General features: G+C 45.7%; 1 protein-coding gene across 3 annotated transcripts in view; it reads right to left on the reverse strand.

The window, feature by feature from the left end:
- The window catches only part of wdcp (WD repeat and coiled coil containing), a 38,932-nt gene extending 34,017 nt beyond the window's left edge, over positions 1–4,915 (reverse strand). For 2 of the 3 annotated variants that reach the window (XM_085996809.1, XM_085996810.1), the window contains exon 1: positions 2,788–4,915. In XM_085996809.1, coding sequence (XP_085852935.1) covers positions 2,788–4,680 — 1,893 coding nt within the window. In that variant the 5' untranslated portion in view covers positions 4,681–4,915. The remainder of the gene's footprint in view (positions 1–2,787) is intronic. The other variant, XM_085996808.1, reaches the window with a different exon arrangement.
- Positions 4,916–15,373: the final 10,458 nt, after the last annotated feature.

Below are 15,373 nucleotides of genomic sequence, written 5' to 3' on the forward strand. Positions count from 1 at the left end.
CAAAATTATTTTCAACTGTTTCAATCCAGTTCCTGGTGGATGCACATCTATAAATACAGCTGCTCATAATCTCCGCTAAATAGCAATCTCACTCAGCTAGGCCAGAAAGACAGTTGGTGTGGTAAATGGAAATGTCATGCAAAAAGTCATTAGACTCAATTTAAGATATATTGTGATTATAAAGTAAGGGGTCTTTATCCCCCATCTGATTTATGATGTATCTAACTGGAGTGAGAGATATGCTGGCACTTGGACTCCAAATTGGAAGGGTATTCCATTTTCTAGCACCGGCATATCATTTAATGAGCACATAAATATATCAAACAGCAAAATAAATTAAATAAAGAAGACAGTTTTAACACCCAAGGTATAATATTTGAAAGTAAGGTATTGTGGGGGCATTTTATTTATAGATGAATTCATTCATCCTAGCTGAATGGAAAAAAATAACATTTCTATTTTGTAAATTAATTTTTGGTTTTCTTAACCCAACTATCAATCCCTGAATGCAAGAAATAGACTGTCTAAGCTTCTACCCCCATCTTCTTGGACCTGTTGCTGGAAATTGACTAGTTTTTGGTGGCTCCCAGCACTGTCTGGCAAAAATGCCTGCTGAGCACTCCCTCACATACTCAAGTGACAGCAGGATTGATCATCCTGGAAACCATAGAGACAAGTCAATACACAGCACCACAGAAAAGCCCAATGTTACATTTAGAACATCGATAACAGAATGCATTCTTAAACATAAAACACTTCAGAGCAGATATCCAAGTTTCAGTAATATTTATGTTGGCAACACTGTGCAGAACTGGCAGTTCCCAGGTGTTAAAGGTTCTTGGTATTACTGATGCGAGTTTGTATATTGAACATTGGCTTAACATAAATGTAAATGTTTAATGCCAGAAGTAAAAATACAAATTATGTCAATAACCAGCAGGATTCAATTAAATTTCAATACCGCTGCATAATATGATTTTTAAAATAATGTACACCACTATAAGTTACATTTAAAATCAGAAATGTTATTACTGTCAAAAGGCCTATTTAAATAAGCTTTAGGTAATTTTTTTCAATACTTGATATGCTTGTGACCATCATATTGATCAATGTGGAGGCATCTTGCATTAATACGGAGTTGTCTTCAACAATGTAGTGTGGTAGAACAAATGTATTCACACTGCATTATTTATTTATAATATACTGATGTTTGCATTTCCTGTCTGCACAACATAACTTCCTGTTGACACATTTTTGGGTCAACTTTTTCCACATTGAAAAGTTCCTATGTCTGCATTTATAATGGAATTTGCCTACATAAATCTGCCACCAGATTCCCACAAATTGCTTAAAATTCTTTCAGAATTTTTTTTATGCATTGTTTAATCAGGGTCTAAAAATAGAAAAAAAGATGAAATATATCCACTGAATTGTCTTTTAATGCTTGGATTTGGGCTTGATATTTTTGGCCAGAGCTCTATCTAACTCCATGAGTTGAATTTTGATGATGTAGTCTGAAAATAGACAGTGTACCTAACTTTCCAGACTGTATCAGCACTGTTCAAGTCAACTGTACTGATGGTGCATTTTTCATGAGCTTCTAGCACTTTCTACTCAGTAGCTTTTCTCAAATAATTTTGAAAAACAAGACAAGGGAAGGGGTGGAGGATGGAAACTTGTTGAGGGTGAGGGGGCCTCTTGCCTCTCGCCACTTGGGGGCTGGGGAAAAGAAGAGGGGAGAAGAGGTTCAGGATGAGAAGAACGACAGTAAAGCAAGAGGGAGATTCAGGGATTGAGAAAATAGTTCAATGGGGCAGGGGTTATGTGCAAAGTTTAATCTGTATTCACATTAATTGCATATATCTTAAGTTGCTAATATTAATAAATGTTGATGTTCTGACTGAGGATTTATCTGCCAATGAGGCAACAGTCAAGGGGAGACTGGATAGGCACCTGAGGGAAATAAACTTGCAGGGCTACAGGGATAGAGCAGGGGAATGGGACTGACTGGATTGCTCTGCAGAGAGCCGGCATGGACTCGATGGGCCGAATGGCCTCCTTTTGTGCCGTTACGACTATGCTAAAAACTGTCCTTTCCAGAGCAAGGGGCCCCCAAAATTTAAACAGGACAAACCAGAAAATAAGAAATATAAGCCTTGCTTTCAAGGGCCAGATTGCTAGGGTGTGGGGGCTGCCTGTGGTTCTAGGGTCGCAGGTCGGACCCCTCTGATTAAAGGAGTTTACATCTGACAATTTTAATACCTGCTTTTTTCTGTCCTGATTATTACCAAAGATAAGAGTTCCAATGTAAAGTTTCTTTTTAATTTTGAAAGAACTTTTAATAAAATGTTATACTTTCAGCTGTGTCATGCTAAAATGAAAATAATTTAGCGCTAATTTGATTAGCCCCATCATGAAATAAAAATTGAATGGCGAGTCATTCACAGCTTTAATTATACGCATCCAACTGAAAATAATGAATTAGTATCCAACCAAATAATTAGAACAATGAAACAAGTGTTTTAAAAGAACCAGTTTCAACTGTTAACAATAAGCTCGATTTTATAGCTGATCACATGATACAGCGGCCTTGTGCAGTCTCAACTGTTCCTGGATTAAGTTTAGCTTCTTCTTTAAAATACTGTATGAAGATTAAAATTTTGAAATCTCCATGTAGCAGTGATGACATTCAAAATCAAAAAGCTCAATTTTTACTTCTGTAACCAAGAATATGAGCTAAACATCTAGCTTTTGACAGCATAGTAACATTGTAGAGAAAAAAATTACCTGACAGATGACGTAAAGAAAGGAAGGATCAGATGGATAGGCCATTGAAGACTTCTTTCCGTTTCTTGTATAATCGGATACTTGAGAAAGGTACTGCTTCACCTCTGCAATGCCATCAAATAATCTTTCCACTTTTCTAGACAATTGTTCAATTTTGTCATTTGCATTGTCACTGTTCAGTAAAGTACCGGCATGTGACTGTGTATTTAGGTCTCCCTTAAACAAGACTGGGCTTATCAAATCCCTACTTGGTGTCCCAAGTCCATGCATAGTTATGGAGCCATTTACAGGTTCTGCATCATAGCTCCTCAAAATCACTGCAGACTCGCTGGGCGAGACTCCTTCTGTTAGTTTTGGAGTGCTTGCTTCGGAGCTCTGCTCACTACTGCTGTTCTTTACTTCTTCTATTAATCCCTGTCTACTGTTTGGAAATTGAATTGTGCCATTCCCTGGCAATAATAGTTCTTTTCCTATGACTGGCTCTTCCTTGGACAGATTTTCAAAATATTTCTTCATTCCAGAGATGTTAATACCAGGTTGCCCAATTTGAAGAGTCTCTGATGATACAGAAGCATCATCTAACAATAGCTTTTTAGTCATAAGTCTGATTAAATAACAATCTGAATTTGAAGATGGCAGAAAAGCAAGATCGTTTGTTTTTTGCCTCCCAACTAAAAGCAATAATAGTTTTTCAGTCAGAAAACACAAGCCCTTTGGCCGTTCATTTTTTTGCAACTGAATTTGCTGAATATTGGGCATACTTGAAGGGGTCACTGAATACACCAATATCATGTTACAAGTGTTGGATGATACAGCAATTGTACATCGATGAGGGTCAAAACTTAGGATATCGGGGACCAGAATCCCAGGGATGCTTACTTTTCTAGTTATGGTCACCTTTCTCTCGAAAGTTACTAGAATCAGATGTGAAGAGTCGTGACCACTTCCAGTAAGGCAATCCCTGCGCTTCAGGTGAGTAAGGGGATTGGGATCAGATTTTCGATGATTTGCCAGGAGATGAGTCAAGTCTGAAGGACCAGATGATGAAAGTGTTGGGTCTTCTGCCAAGGAATCTATTGATCTTCTTCTTATATCCATGGACCGGTTTTCATCAACAGCCAGCATGGTGGGTCGTGAGATCAAAGCTCCAGTTTCTGACATAGGTGGAACATCAAAGGCAATACCAGCATTGAGACCACAGATTTTATCAAGGGGCAATTCAGTTGTCACAACCACTTGAAAATTCAAACAAGCCTCTATTGCACAGATATATCCTCCGACATCAAATATAGGGCAGAAATTGCATGCATGAAGTGTCTTTTGAGTATTATTCCAAATGTAAGAATGAAGAGCACTGCCTACAGCAATCACTAAACGGTTCCCATCTGTAGTCCAACAGGCACAGTGAATCAAACCACTACCTTTGATATCTACTTTAACTCTACAATTGTCAATCTGCACTGCAAACAACACTGAAGCATCTCTCTTTGTTAGTACTACTAAGGCATCATGTTTTGGATGCCACACACAGCCTTGTTGCAATATAGGAAAAATCTCTCCCAGTTCACAAGTTTGGGAAGCCAAAAGTTTGTTGTGTTCTAATGTACTGTTTTGTAACTGCCATACAGTTACATGTTTTTTATGCTGAACAGCAAGCAATGCCAGAGCCCCTGTATAACAAACAGGACCCCAATGAAGGCCATTGACATGTTCAAAACTTCCAATGACACTGCTGTCTCCAAACTTTACCTCACCATTGACTAGGTAAACGGCAGTGAGAGCAACTTGCTTTCCATCTGTCCAGGCAATCCCATGAGTTGGATGAAGAGCTTGATGCAATACATTAATTCCAGTTCGCAGCAATTTTGCTTTTCCAAGCTCCATACTGAACATCTGTAGAATCCTGGAGGTAATAAAAATGAAATTTAGAATCCTACCTGAACGAGCAGCAGGTTTTCGAATAAATCTTACTCATGTAGGTCTTAATGTTGTATACATCTGATTGAGTCAAAGCAATTTCATCTGTTAATTCCTGCAGTACAGATGGAGGTTTGTCTCAATGAGATGAGAGGTGTAACCTTCCCTTACAGCAGTCTGTTGCTTACCTAAGGCTTCTTCAATACAGCTGTCCCAAAGAGGAAAGCTACAGCATTTAATCCATAATGAGACGTGAGCAGATTACTCACATTAGTAGTCCAGGCATAAGTGTTGTTTCCAAGTTAAAAATAACATTTTAAACACTCAGTTGAAGTAGCACAAGTGAATCATATGCAAAATAAAGGAGCAGCAATAGCTCTGCTTTTCTGTTGCATTAAGTACATGCGGGATTAAATATTTCCATTTCTTGAAGAGTAGAAAAAAAGACAGATAGAAAAGCCATCTTGTAGTGTATGTACCTTTAAGAGGAACTATGTTTTTGAAGCCCCTGTGTACTGTAGTACCAGTAGTGACCACTCGGGTATATAAGCCTGTATAGCGTCTTGTGTAGTTACTTCACCTCCAGACTTTGTTCAGTAAACACTTGTTAAATCAACTCCTGCATTCTGTGTCTCCATTAACACACGGATCTAACAGTGGCGACGAGTTAGAAACGAACTTACCTGCAATTCGGCAGCACCTCAAGGAGATCGATTCCTCAGACGAAGGTCGAAGAAAGAAAAAAAAAAAAAACCTGTGGTTTCACCAGCTAAACGGGCTGGTGGCAGGTAGTGCACTGATCCTTCCTGGGCTGCGGCGGGCTGGGGCTCGATCGGGTGGCTCTGCAGGGCGGCCGGGCAGTGAGTCGGAAAGCAGAAGCAAAGAGAGACAGAGGGTGGAACACTCAGGAGGCGGCCGGTGCTGCAAAGCAGGTCGGCGTTCGGACCGAGCAGAGGGAGGGGAAAGTCCCAGAGGGTCCGCTCCACAACGGGAACGGTTCTCCAAGTAACGGAGAAACAATTTAAAAGATATATATAAAAAAATAGAAATACCGCGAAAAGCTGCAGGTCGCAACGGGAACCGCGGAGAACAGCATTGGCAGCGGCGGGAAAGCGCTGGAGGCGCCATCTTGACTCGGCAGGGAAGAAGGAAAAGCGTGGGAGGCGCCATTTTTGATTTTCAGGATGCCAAAGACTGGCAATATTACTGCTTTCGATAGTGATATAGAGGATTGGACCACATATGTGGAAAGAGTGGAGGTATATTGCAAGGCGAATGAAGTAGCGGATGATAAAAAGGCATCGGTACTTCTAAATCTAATGGGCGCAAGGACATACGGGCGGTTACGAAACTTGATCACTCCAGCCAAACCGATAGACAAGAATTTTAAGGAGATTGTTGATACCCTACAGGAGCACTTAAACCCAACACCGCTGCTGATAGCAGAACGATTCAAATTCTTCAGGAGGAATCAGCACAAGAATGAAAGTAACGCTGATTACCTCACCGAATTACGAAAGCTGTCAAAGCACTGCCAATTCGGGGCAGGACTGGCAGATTCTCTACGAGACAAATTCGTCTGCGGTCTCCTAAGCGAAGGAAGACAGAAAAGACTACTTTCTGAGAAAGATTTGACACTGGACAAGGCTTTCAGTGTGGCTGTATCATACGAAGCAGCAGCAAGAGGAGCTGCAGAGATACAGCAAAAGCCACAGGGCTTCGGCACCCATGAAATGACACGGGGTTTCGAGAGATGTTATCGCTGCGGCAGATACACCCATGACCAGAAGGACTGCTGGTTCAAGGACAAAGCATGCAGGCAATGCAGAAAGATGGGACACATTGCACGTGTATGCCGATCTGGAAACAAAAAATCCACAGACAGGAAAAAAATCAAGGAGGAAAAGTACAGAAAGGTACAAATGATGACGGACAGTAGCTCCGAAGACCAGAAGAGCGATAGCGACTCCGGAAACAAGAGACTAAGCTGTCTCAAATTACATAATGTAATTGCCAAAGAAGATTACCAGACCATTTGGGTTACCCTCACGCTAGCGGGGTCCCCAGTCAAAATGGAGCTAGATACAGGATCAGCTCTGACCGTCATAAGTCGACGGGATTACGAGCGGCTATTTCCGCATATACCTTTGAAAGACACATCCATTATCTTGAAGACATATACGGGGCAGAAAGTATACCCCAGAGGGAAAATAAGGGTGCCTGTTGTATACAACGGCAAGGAAATACAGAAGTTGTATTTATACGTTCGGCAAGATGGTGGTCCACCGTTGTTGGGACGTGAATGGATCAGAAAGATACGTTTAGACTGGCACTCCATTCAGGCACTGACGGTGACCAGTAAGAAAAAAAATGATGACGTCATACTTGGACGATTAAAAGAAATCTTGGCTAACGCCAAAGAAGAGTTTCAACAGGAGCTAGGAACCCTGAAAGGCACCACCGCCTCAATAAAAGTGGAAGATGCGGCAATTCCCAAGTTTTTTAAGGCAAGGCTGGTGCCATACGCAATTCGTCCAGCCGTCGAGGCAGAGCTGGAGAATTTGGAAAATGCAGGCGTGTTATCCAAGGTAGATTGGAGCGAGTGGGCAACACCCATCGGCCCGGTCATGAAGAAAACGTTGAATAATGATAAACCTGAAGAACAGAGAAAAATTCACATCTGTGGGGACTTCAAGGTGACTGTAAACCCGGTTCTTCACACGGTACAGTATCCTCTTCCGAGGATAGAAGATATCTTCGCCTCACTATCCGGAGGGAAACGTTTCACCGAAATTGACTTGGCACAGGCATATCTATAGATGGAGGTTGAAGAGGCCTCTAAAAAGTATCTCATGATAAACACACACAAAGGCCGGTACCAGTACAATCGACTGGTTTTCGGAGTGGCATCAGCTCCGGCTATCTGGCAAAGAGCTATGGAGCAAGTCCTGCAAGGGATTCCGGGGACTCAATGCTACCTAGACGACATCCTTGTAACAGGAGAAAACGACAACGAGCACCTTGCCAACTTGGAGCAGGTGCTCACGAGGCTGAGAGAACGGGGCCTACGAGCAAATCGCCCCAAGTGCGAATTTTTCCAGAAACAAGTATCATATTGTGGCCATGTCATTAACGAAGAAGGGTTGCATAAGTCACCTGAAAAAATTGAAGCGGTCGTAAAAGCCCCCGCGCCTGAAAATGTCTCACAATTAAGGTCGTTCCTGGGATTAATAAATTACTATCATAAATTTTTACCGAACTTGTCAACGGTTCTGCACCCTCTTAACGCACTGCTACAAGCGGGAGTAATTTGGAAATGGAGCGAAGACTGTAAACGTGCCTTCCATAAATGCAAAGGCTTGATCACGTCCAGGGAAGTGTTGGCTCAATACGACCCATCACTGCCAATCAGACTGGCGTGCAATGCATCCCCTTACGGCGTGGGAGCGGTATTATCGCATAGATTCCCTGATGGCTCGGAGCGGCCGATAGCTTTTGCGTCACGCTCATTGAACTCAGCTGAGCGCAACTATGCCCAGATCGACAGGGAGGCACTCAGCCTGGTGTGGGGGGTGAAGAAATTCAACCATTACCTACACGGACAAAAATTTACCTTATTGACTGACCATCAACCCCTCGTCTCCATATTCAACCCGAAAAAGGGCGTTCCCATTATGACAGCGCAAAGGCTACAGAGGTGGTCCCTTTTCCTAGGGGCACACCAATATGACATAGAATACAAAGGAACAAAACAGCATGGGAATGCTGACGGGTTATCGCGCCTACCATTGCCAACAGTGGAAGAGGCGCCTACAGTGGACCCAGTGGAGATGTTCCACTCGACCATAGTGGAATGTCTACCGCTGACAAATTCTACCATTGAAAAGGAAACAAGAAATGACCCGACTCTCTCACGAGTCTACGATTTAACGGTGAAGGGATGGCCAGCACATGGCGAACCACTGTTGCCAGCATTCTCGCAAAGAAGAGAACAGCTGTCAGTGTGCCGAGGAACCTTGATGTGTGGATCCAGAGTGGTGATTCCACCCAAACTCAAGGATAAAGTGCTAAAGGAGCTTCACGAGGGGCATCTGGGTGGAGTGAAAATGAAGAACTTAGCCAGAGCGTTTGTGTGGTGGCCAGGTATCGATGGAGACATCGAAGAAATGACCAAGAGCTGTCTAGGATGCCAGAAGGTCCAAAACGCCCCACCACTAGCCCCTCGACATCCATGGAAGTGGCCCTCATCTCCATGGCAAAGGGTACATATCGACTTTGCTGGTCCATTTATGGACTCAATGTTCTTAATCGCAGTGGATGCACACTCCAAGTGGCCGGAGGTAATAAAGATGTCCTCCACCACCACGGAAAAAACCATCACAGTATTAAGGACCATATTCGCCAGGAATGGGCTGCCGGAACAGATCTGTTCTGATAATGGACCGCAATTTGTATCTGAAGAATTCAGGAAGTTCTTAAACAATGGGGTTAAGCACTACACGTCCGCCCCATACCATCCCGCCACCAATGGATTAGCTGAAAGGTTTGTCCAGACCTTCAAGAAGGCCATAAAGGCCATGGGTAATGAAGACATAAATCTACAACATAAGGTAGATAACTTCTTGTTTGCGTACAGGAATGCAACACGTGGTTACAAACCAAACCCCCGCCATGATGTTTTTCAATAGAAGACTAAGATGCCGGCTGGATTTGGTCAAGCCAAACGTCAGAAGGGACGTAGAGAACCGGCAATTTCAAAGCATGAATGAAAGGCCAACTAGAACCTTGCAGATAGGTCAACCAGTTTTGGCCCAGGACTACCATACCGAGAAATGGCAGCCTGGAACTATTTGCACACGACTAGGACCGCTGATGTATACCGTGGACATTGGAGAAAGCATAATAAGGCGCCATGCTGACCAGATTATAGAGTCATCCGAAAAAGGACAACCTACACCACAACTCTATACGCCTAGTGATGAAGCAGAGATACCCATAGTATCTACCTCCGATCCGGTGATACTGGAACCAGATGAACCCGACACTGGCATTGAAGCCGAATCGACCTTGCCAAAAGAACCTACTACACCACCGAAACCTACTACACCACCGAGGCGTTATCCGGACCGAGTCAGGAAGCCTCCAGAGAGACTGAATTTGTAATTGATTAACTTCAGCAAATGTGTAGATTATTGTTCTTGTAAAAATGTTATTTAATGATTACTTAAAATGTTATGTACTATTTATCTAAAAGGGGAGGAATTGTAGTGTATGTACCTTTAAGAGGAACTATGTTTTTGAAGCCCCTGTGTACTGTAGTACCAGTAGTGACCACTCGGGTATATAAGCCTGTATAGCGTCTTGTGTAGTTAGTTCACCTCCAGACTTTGTTCAGTAAACACTTGTTAAATCAACTCCTGTATTCGGTGTCTCCATTAACACACGGATCTAACACATCTGGGGTAAATTTTCGACTTCAGTGCTCCTGGGAGAGTGTATCTGACAATGGAATGTTAAGATGAAAATTTACACCATTGTATTTTGTAATCCCACATTTATCAATTACTGCCAGTGGTGGTATTTTTAACTTGCTCACAGTCCTAAGTGGTAGAAATCATGCGTCAACATGGAGCAGATCTCATAAATTTAGTCTTACAGTGGAATCCCAAATTATTGCAATAACCAAGTGATTATTAAAGCTGAAGGGGCAATCCCACAATGCTCTGCACGACAGCAGACAAACCAAAAGCCAGCATGCTGGTAAGCAGTGTCCTTGAACAACCGAGGATTGCTGAGAGCAGTCACTGCCGTTAAATTGTAATGAATTTTTAAAGCTTTGATGCGCCACCAGCACCCAGAAAATGACATGGTTTAGAATTGCTCCGTTTATACTTGCTATTAAGTCTATATCTGCTGCATTAAATTCAGTGAATTTTTTGTCTTTTCTTGAACAGTAGCAGCAGCATAAACAGTTAATCTGAAAGCCGTCAAAAACCTGATACTAAACCTCTCCTTTCCTTCCATATACCCAAAATATTTTAGAAGTTTAGCATAAGATTTTGTAGAAGAAAACCTCTGATGCAAACAGCTGCATCACAGACTGCTGTAATAATACATTTCAGTTTTTATATTGTCTACAAAATGTTATCTACACACAAAACTGTCTACTTAATTTACTATGCCCCAACTACAATAAATGCCAACAGTTTAATTTGGGGGGGGGGGGGGGGGGAAGAAAGAGAGAGAAAAGAAAGAGTGGAAAAATTACACTGCCATTAAAGTTGTAGTTTGTTTAATTACTGCATAAAAAAATATTTTTTTTTAATTCTAATTCAAGACAGCAAAATGTGTACAATAGTATGTACTGTGCACATTTTCCAGCTCTTTGAAAGTAGGATTGCCTGAGGCACAACAACAAAATATTTTGCCAGCAACACACCATCCTTTCAAAATTCAATTAACGAGCAACTTTAGGGAGTGATTAAGAACTAAAGAACGAGCTTGCATTTATTAAAAGATTCATCACATCCTTGGGATATCCCAAAGCGCTTCACAGTCGATGCCTTACTTTTGAAGTTCAGTCACTGCAGCTAAGCATGCATGCCAATTTGCACATAGATACATAGAAGATAGAAGCAGAAGGCCATTCGGCCCCTCGAGCCTGCTCCGCCATTTAATGAGATCATGGCTGATCATCCAAACTCAGTACCCTGTCCCTGCTTTCTCCCCATATCCCTTGATCCCTTTAACTTTAAGAAATATATCAAACTCCTTCTTGAATATATTTAATGAATTGGCCTCAACTGCCTTCTGTGGTAGAGAATTCCACAGGTTCACCACTCTCTGGGTGAAGACATTCCTCCTCATCTCTGTCCTAAATGGCTTACCCCTTATCTTTAGACTGTGACCCCTGGTTCTGGACTCTCCCGCCATCAGGAACATCCTTCCTGCATCTAGTCTTTCTAGTCCTGTTAGAATTTTATAAGTTTCAATGAGATCCGCTCTCATTCTTCTAAACTCCAGCGAATATAAGCCCAATCGACCCAATCTCTCCTCATACGTCATTCCTGCCATCCCAGGTATCAGTCTGGGGAATCTTCGCTGCACTCCCTCCATGGCAAGAACATCCTTCCTCAGATAAAGTGACCAAAACTGCACACAATACTCAAGGTGTGGCCTCACCAAGGCCCTGTACAACTGCAGCAAGACATCCTTGCTCCTCTCGAATCCTCTCGCTATGAAGGCCAACATACCATTTGCCTTCTTAACCACCTGCTCCACCTGCATGCTTACCTTCAGCAACTGGTGCACAAGGACACCCAGGTCTCGTTGCACTTCCCCTTCTCCCAATCTATTGCCGTTCAGATAATAATCTGCCTTCCTGTTTTTGCCACCAAAGTGGATAACCTCACATTTATCCACATTATACTGCATCTGCCATGCATCTGCCCAATCACCCAACCTGTCCAAATCATACTGGAGTTTCTCGGCATCCTCCTCACAGCACACACACCCACCCAGCTTTGTGTCATCTGCAAACTTGGAGATATTACATCTAGTTCCCTTGTCTAGATCATTAATATATATTGTGAACTAGCTGGGGGAGCCCGGCTTTGCCAGGGCTGTTTTGGGCCGGGCGGTTTAAATCGAGTCCCAGGCTTTGGGGCCTGTCTGTCTGTCCCCGTGTGAATCTGCTGCCGGGCAACATTTTAAATCGAGTCCCAGGCTTTGGGGCCTGTCTGTCTGTCCCTGTGTGAATCTGCTGCCGGGCAACATTTTAATAGCTTCAAAGATGAAAGTGAAAGTACTTATAAAACGTTTTTGGTAAATGTGATGTTATTTTTAAAAGAGATACTAACTTTTTCGAAGCTGGATTAGCAGATTTTGAGCTGGAAGTAGTGAAGCAATGGCTGGCCGATGCCAGAGTTGAAAAGCATTAGTCCCGCCCACAGACGCAGCGATTGGCCAACCATCAGGCGACTGAACTGTAGGATTGGTCAATCGTGACGGCACAGGATTGGTCGACCTTGACGTCAGTCAATCAATGCTAATTAGCAGATAATGAGTTTAATTTTGAAGGTTTTTTGCATAGCGCGCGAACAATTTTCGCCCGACCGAAAAGTAAATACGCTTATGACGGTTCTGGAATCGTAAGCTTTCTTTCGATGTAACACACGTGTAGGTACACTCTATAACTTTTGAGTTTATTCAATACAGACAGATGTATCCAGCACGATCCCTGCGGTACCCCACTAGTCACTGCCTGCCACGTGGAAAAAGACCCATTTATTCCAACTCTTTGCTTCCTGTCTGCCAACCAGTTCTCTATCCAAGTCAGTAGCCCCCAATCCCATGTGCTTTAACTTTACACGCTAATCTCTTATACGGGACCTTATCGAAAGCCTTCTGAAAGTCGAAATACACCACATCCACTGGTCCTCCCTTATCTATTCTACCAGTTACATCCTCAAAAAATTCCAGTAATTAGTCAAGCATGATTTACCTTTTGTAAATCCATGTTGACTTTGTCTGATCCTGTCACTGTTTTCCAAGTGCTCTACTATTACATCTATCTATATATATATATATATATATATATATATATATATATATATATAAAAGAGCTCTTCTGTCTGTCTTTCTGTCAGACGGCTCTCTCTTCCCCCATGGCTCTCTCTTCCCCACGGCTCTCTCTTCCCCCCCACTCGCGCTCTCTCTCCCTCCCCACTCGCGCTCTCTCTCCCTCCCCACTCGCGCTCTCTCTCCCTCCCCACTCGCGCTCTCTCTCCCAACAACAACATGCCCTCAAAAAAGCCTCGGCACCACCGGGCACCCCCAGCTAGTCTATATATATAAAAAAAGACCTCTTCTGGATGTCTGTCCGTCTGTCCGTTCTCTATACGTTTGAAAGTTATAGAGCGTACCGACGCGCCCGTCGCCTCAAAAGAAAGCTTGCGATTCCGGACCGGTCATAGGCCTATTTACGTTTCGGCCGGACAAAAATCGCGCCCGCGGTATCAGAAAAACGTTCAACGTTCCGCTCATTAGCATCTCATTAGCCACGGGTCGACCAATCGTACGGCGGGTTCCTGGCACATGCCAACCTACAGTTGAGTGTCGAGTGACTTGACGATTGCCAATCCTACGCTTCGGTGACCTGACCGGTCGACCAATCGGTGCGTGTGTGGGCGGGCCTTATCCTTCTGAACCGAGGTGAGTGGCCGCCATCTTGCTTCCATTCTTCTTCCTGCTTTCTGCGTCTTTCTTTTCAAATATACATTTCCAGCAAAATAAAAATGAATTTATTAAATTGTTTTTAAAAAAACTTCATTCATTTGTAAATATTTTTTCTAACCTGAACATTCTTTTTCCTACCTTTTCCCGTTTTTTTGTTAGGCCTGAAAGCCTGGGCCTTTCTTGCCCAGCCAGTCCCAAGCTAGGGCTTCTGCTAAGCTCCTCACTGCCTCCCCCCGTCACTTTACCCGGGGCAACGACGTCAGCCACGAGGGTCAGGGTGCGCGCGCAGCAGGAGCAGGTGAGACGCGGCGTCGGATCTCGGCCTTGGTGAGCGGGAAGGGTTACCCCGGCAACCAGAGCCGCAATCGGCGGACTTCAAGCCGGCTCGGCCGGGGGGGGGGGGGGGGGCGGGGCAGGGCGGCTGGTGCTTGGAGAGCGGGGCTCTCGGCCGGGGGGGGGGGGGGGCTCGGAGAGCGGTGCTCTCGGGCCGGGGGGGGCGGGGCTCGGAGAGCAGGGCTCTCGGCCGGGGGGGGCGGGGCTCGGAGAGCGGGGCTCTCGGCCAGGGGGGGCGGGGCTCGGAGAGCGGGGCTCTCGGCCGGGGGGGGGCGGGGCTCGGAGAGCGGGGCTCTCAGCCGGGGGGGGGGGGGGGGCGGGGCTCGGAGAGCGGGGCTCTCGGTCGGGGGGGGCAGGGCTCGGACAGCGGGGCTCTCGGCCGGGGCGGGGGGCGGGGCTCTCGGCAGGGCGGGGCGGGGCGGCGTGGCAGGGTTACCCCGGCAACCGGGCGTGGCCACAGAACCACAGAAACCCCACAGTGCAGATAGAGGCCATTTCGGCCCATCAGCCTCAAGCCCTCCCTTCCTCCCTCCCCCCCGCCCTCACTCCCTCCCCCCCTTCCCCTTCCTCCCCCCACCCCCCGGGAGGGAGGGCGCCGACCTCGGGAGGGAGCCGACCTCGGGAGGGAGGGAGGGAGCCGACCTCGGGAGGGAGGGAGGGCGCCGACCTCGGGAGGGAGGGAGGGAGGGCGCCGACCTCGGGAGGGAGGGAGGGAGGGCGCCGACCTCGGGAGGGAGGGAGGGAGGGCGCCGACCTCGGGAGGGAGGGAGGGCGCCGACCTCGGGAGGGAGGGAGGGAGGGCGCCGACCTCGGGAGGGAGGGCGCCGACCTCGGGAGGGAGGGCGCCGACCTCGGGAGGGAGGGCGCGACCTCGGGAGGGAGCCGACCTCGGGAGGGAGGGAGGGCGCCGACCTCGGGAGGGAGGGAGGGCGCCGACCTCGGGAGGGAGGGAGGGCGCCGACCTCGGGAGGGAGCCGACCTCGGGAGGGAGGGAGGGAGCCGACCTCGGGAGGGAGGGAGGGAGCCGACCTCGGAAGGGAGGGAGGGTGGGCGTCGACCTCGGGAGGGGGGGGGGGGGAAAGAGAGATCAGGGGGCTCA

This window comes from Somniosus microcephalus, chromosome 9, assembly GCF_052327205.1.
Source record: "Somniosus microcephalus isolate GS21.2 chromosome 9, FLI_Smic_1.0, whole genome shotgun sequence".
NCBI lineage: Eukaryota > Metazoa > Chordata > Chondrichthyes > Squaliformes > Somniosidae > Somniosus > Somniosus microcephalus.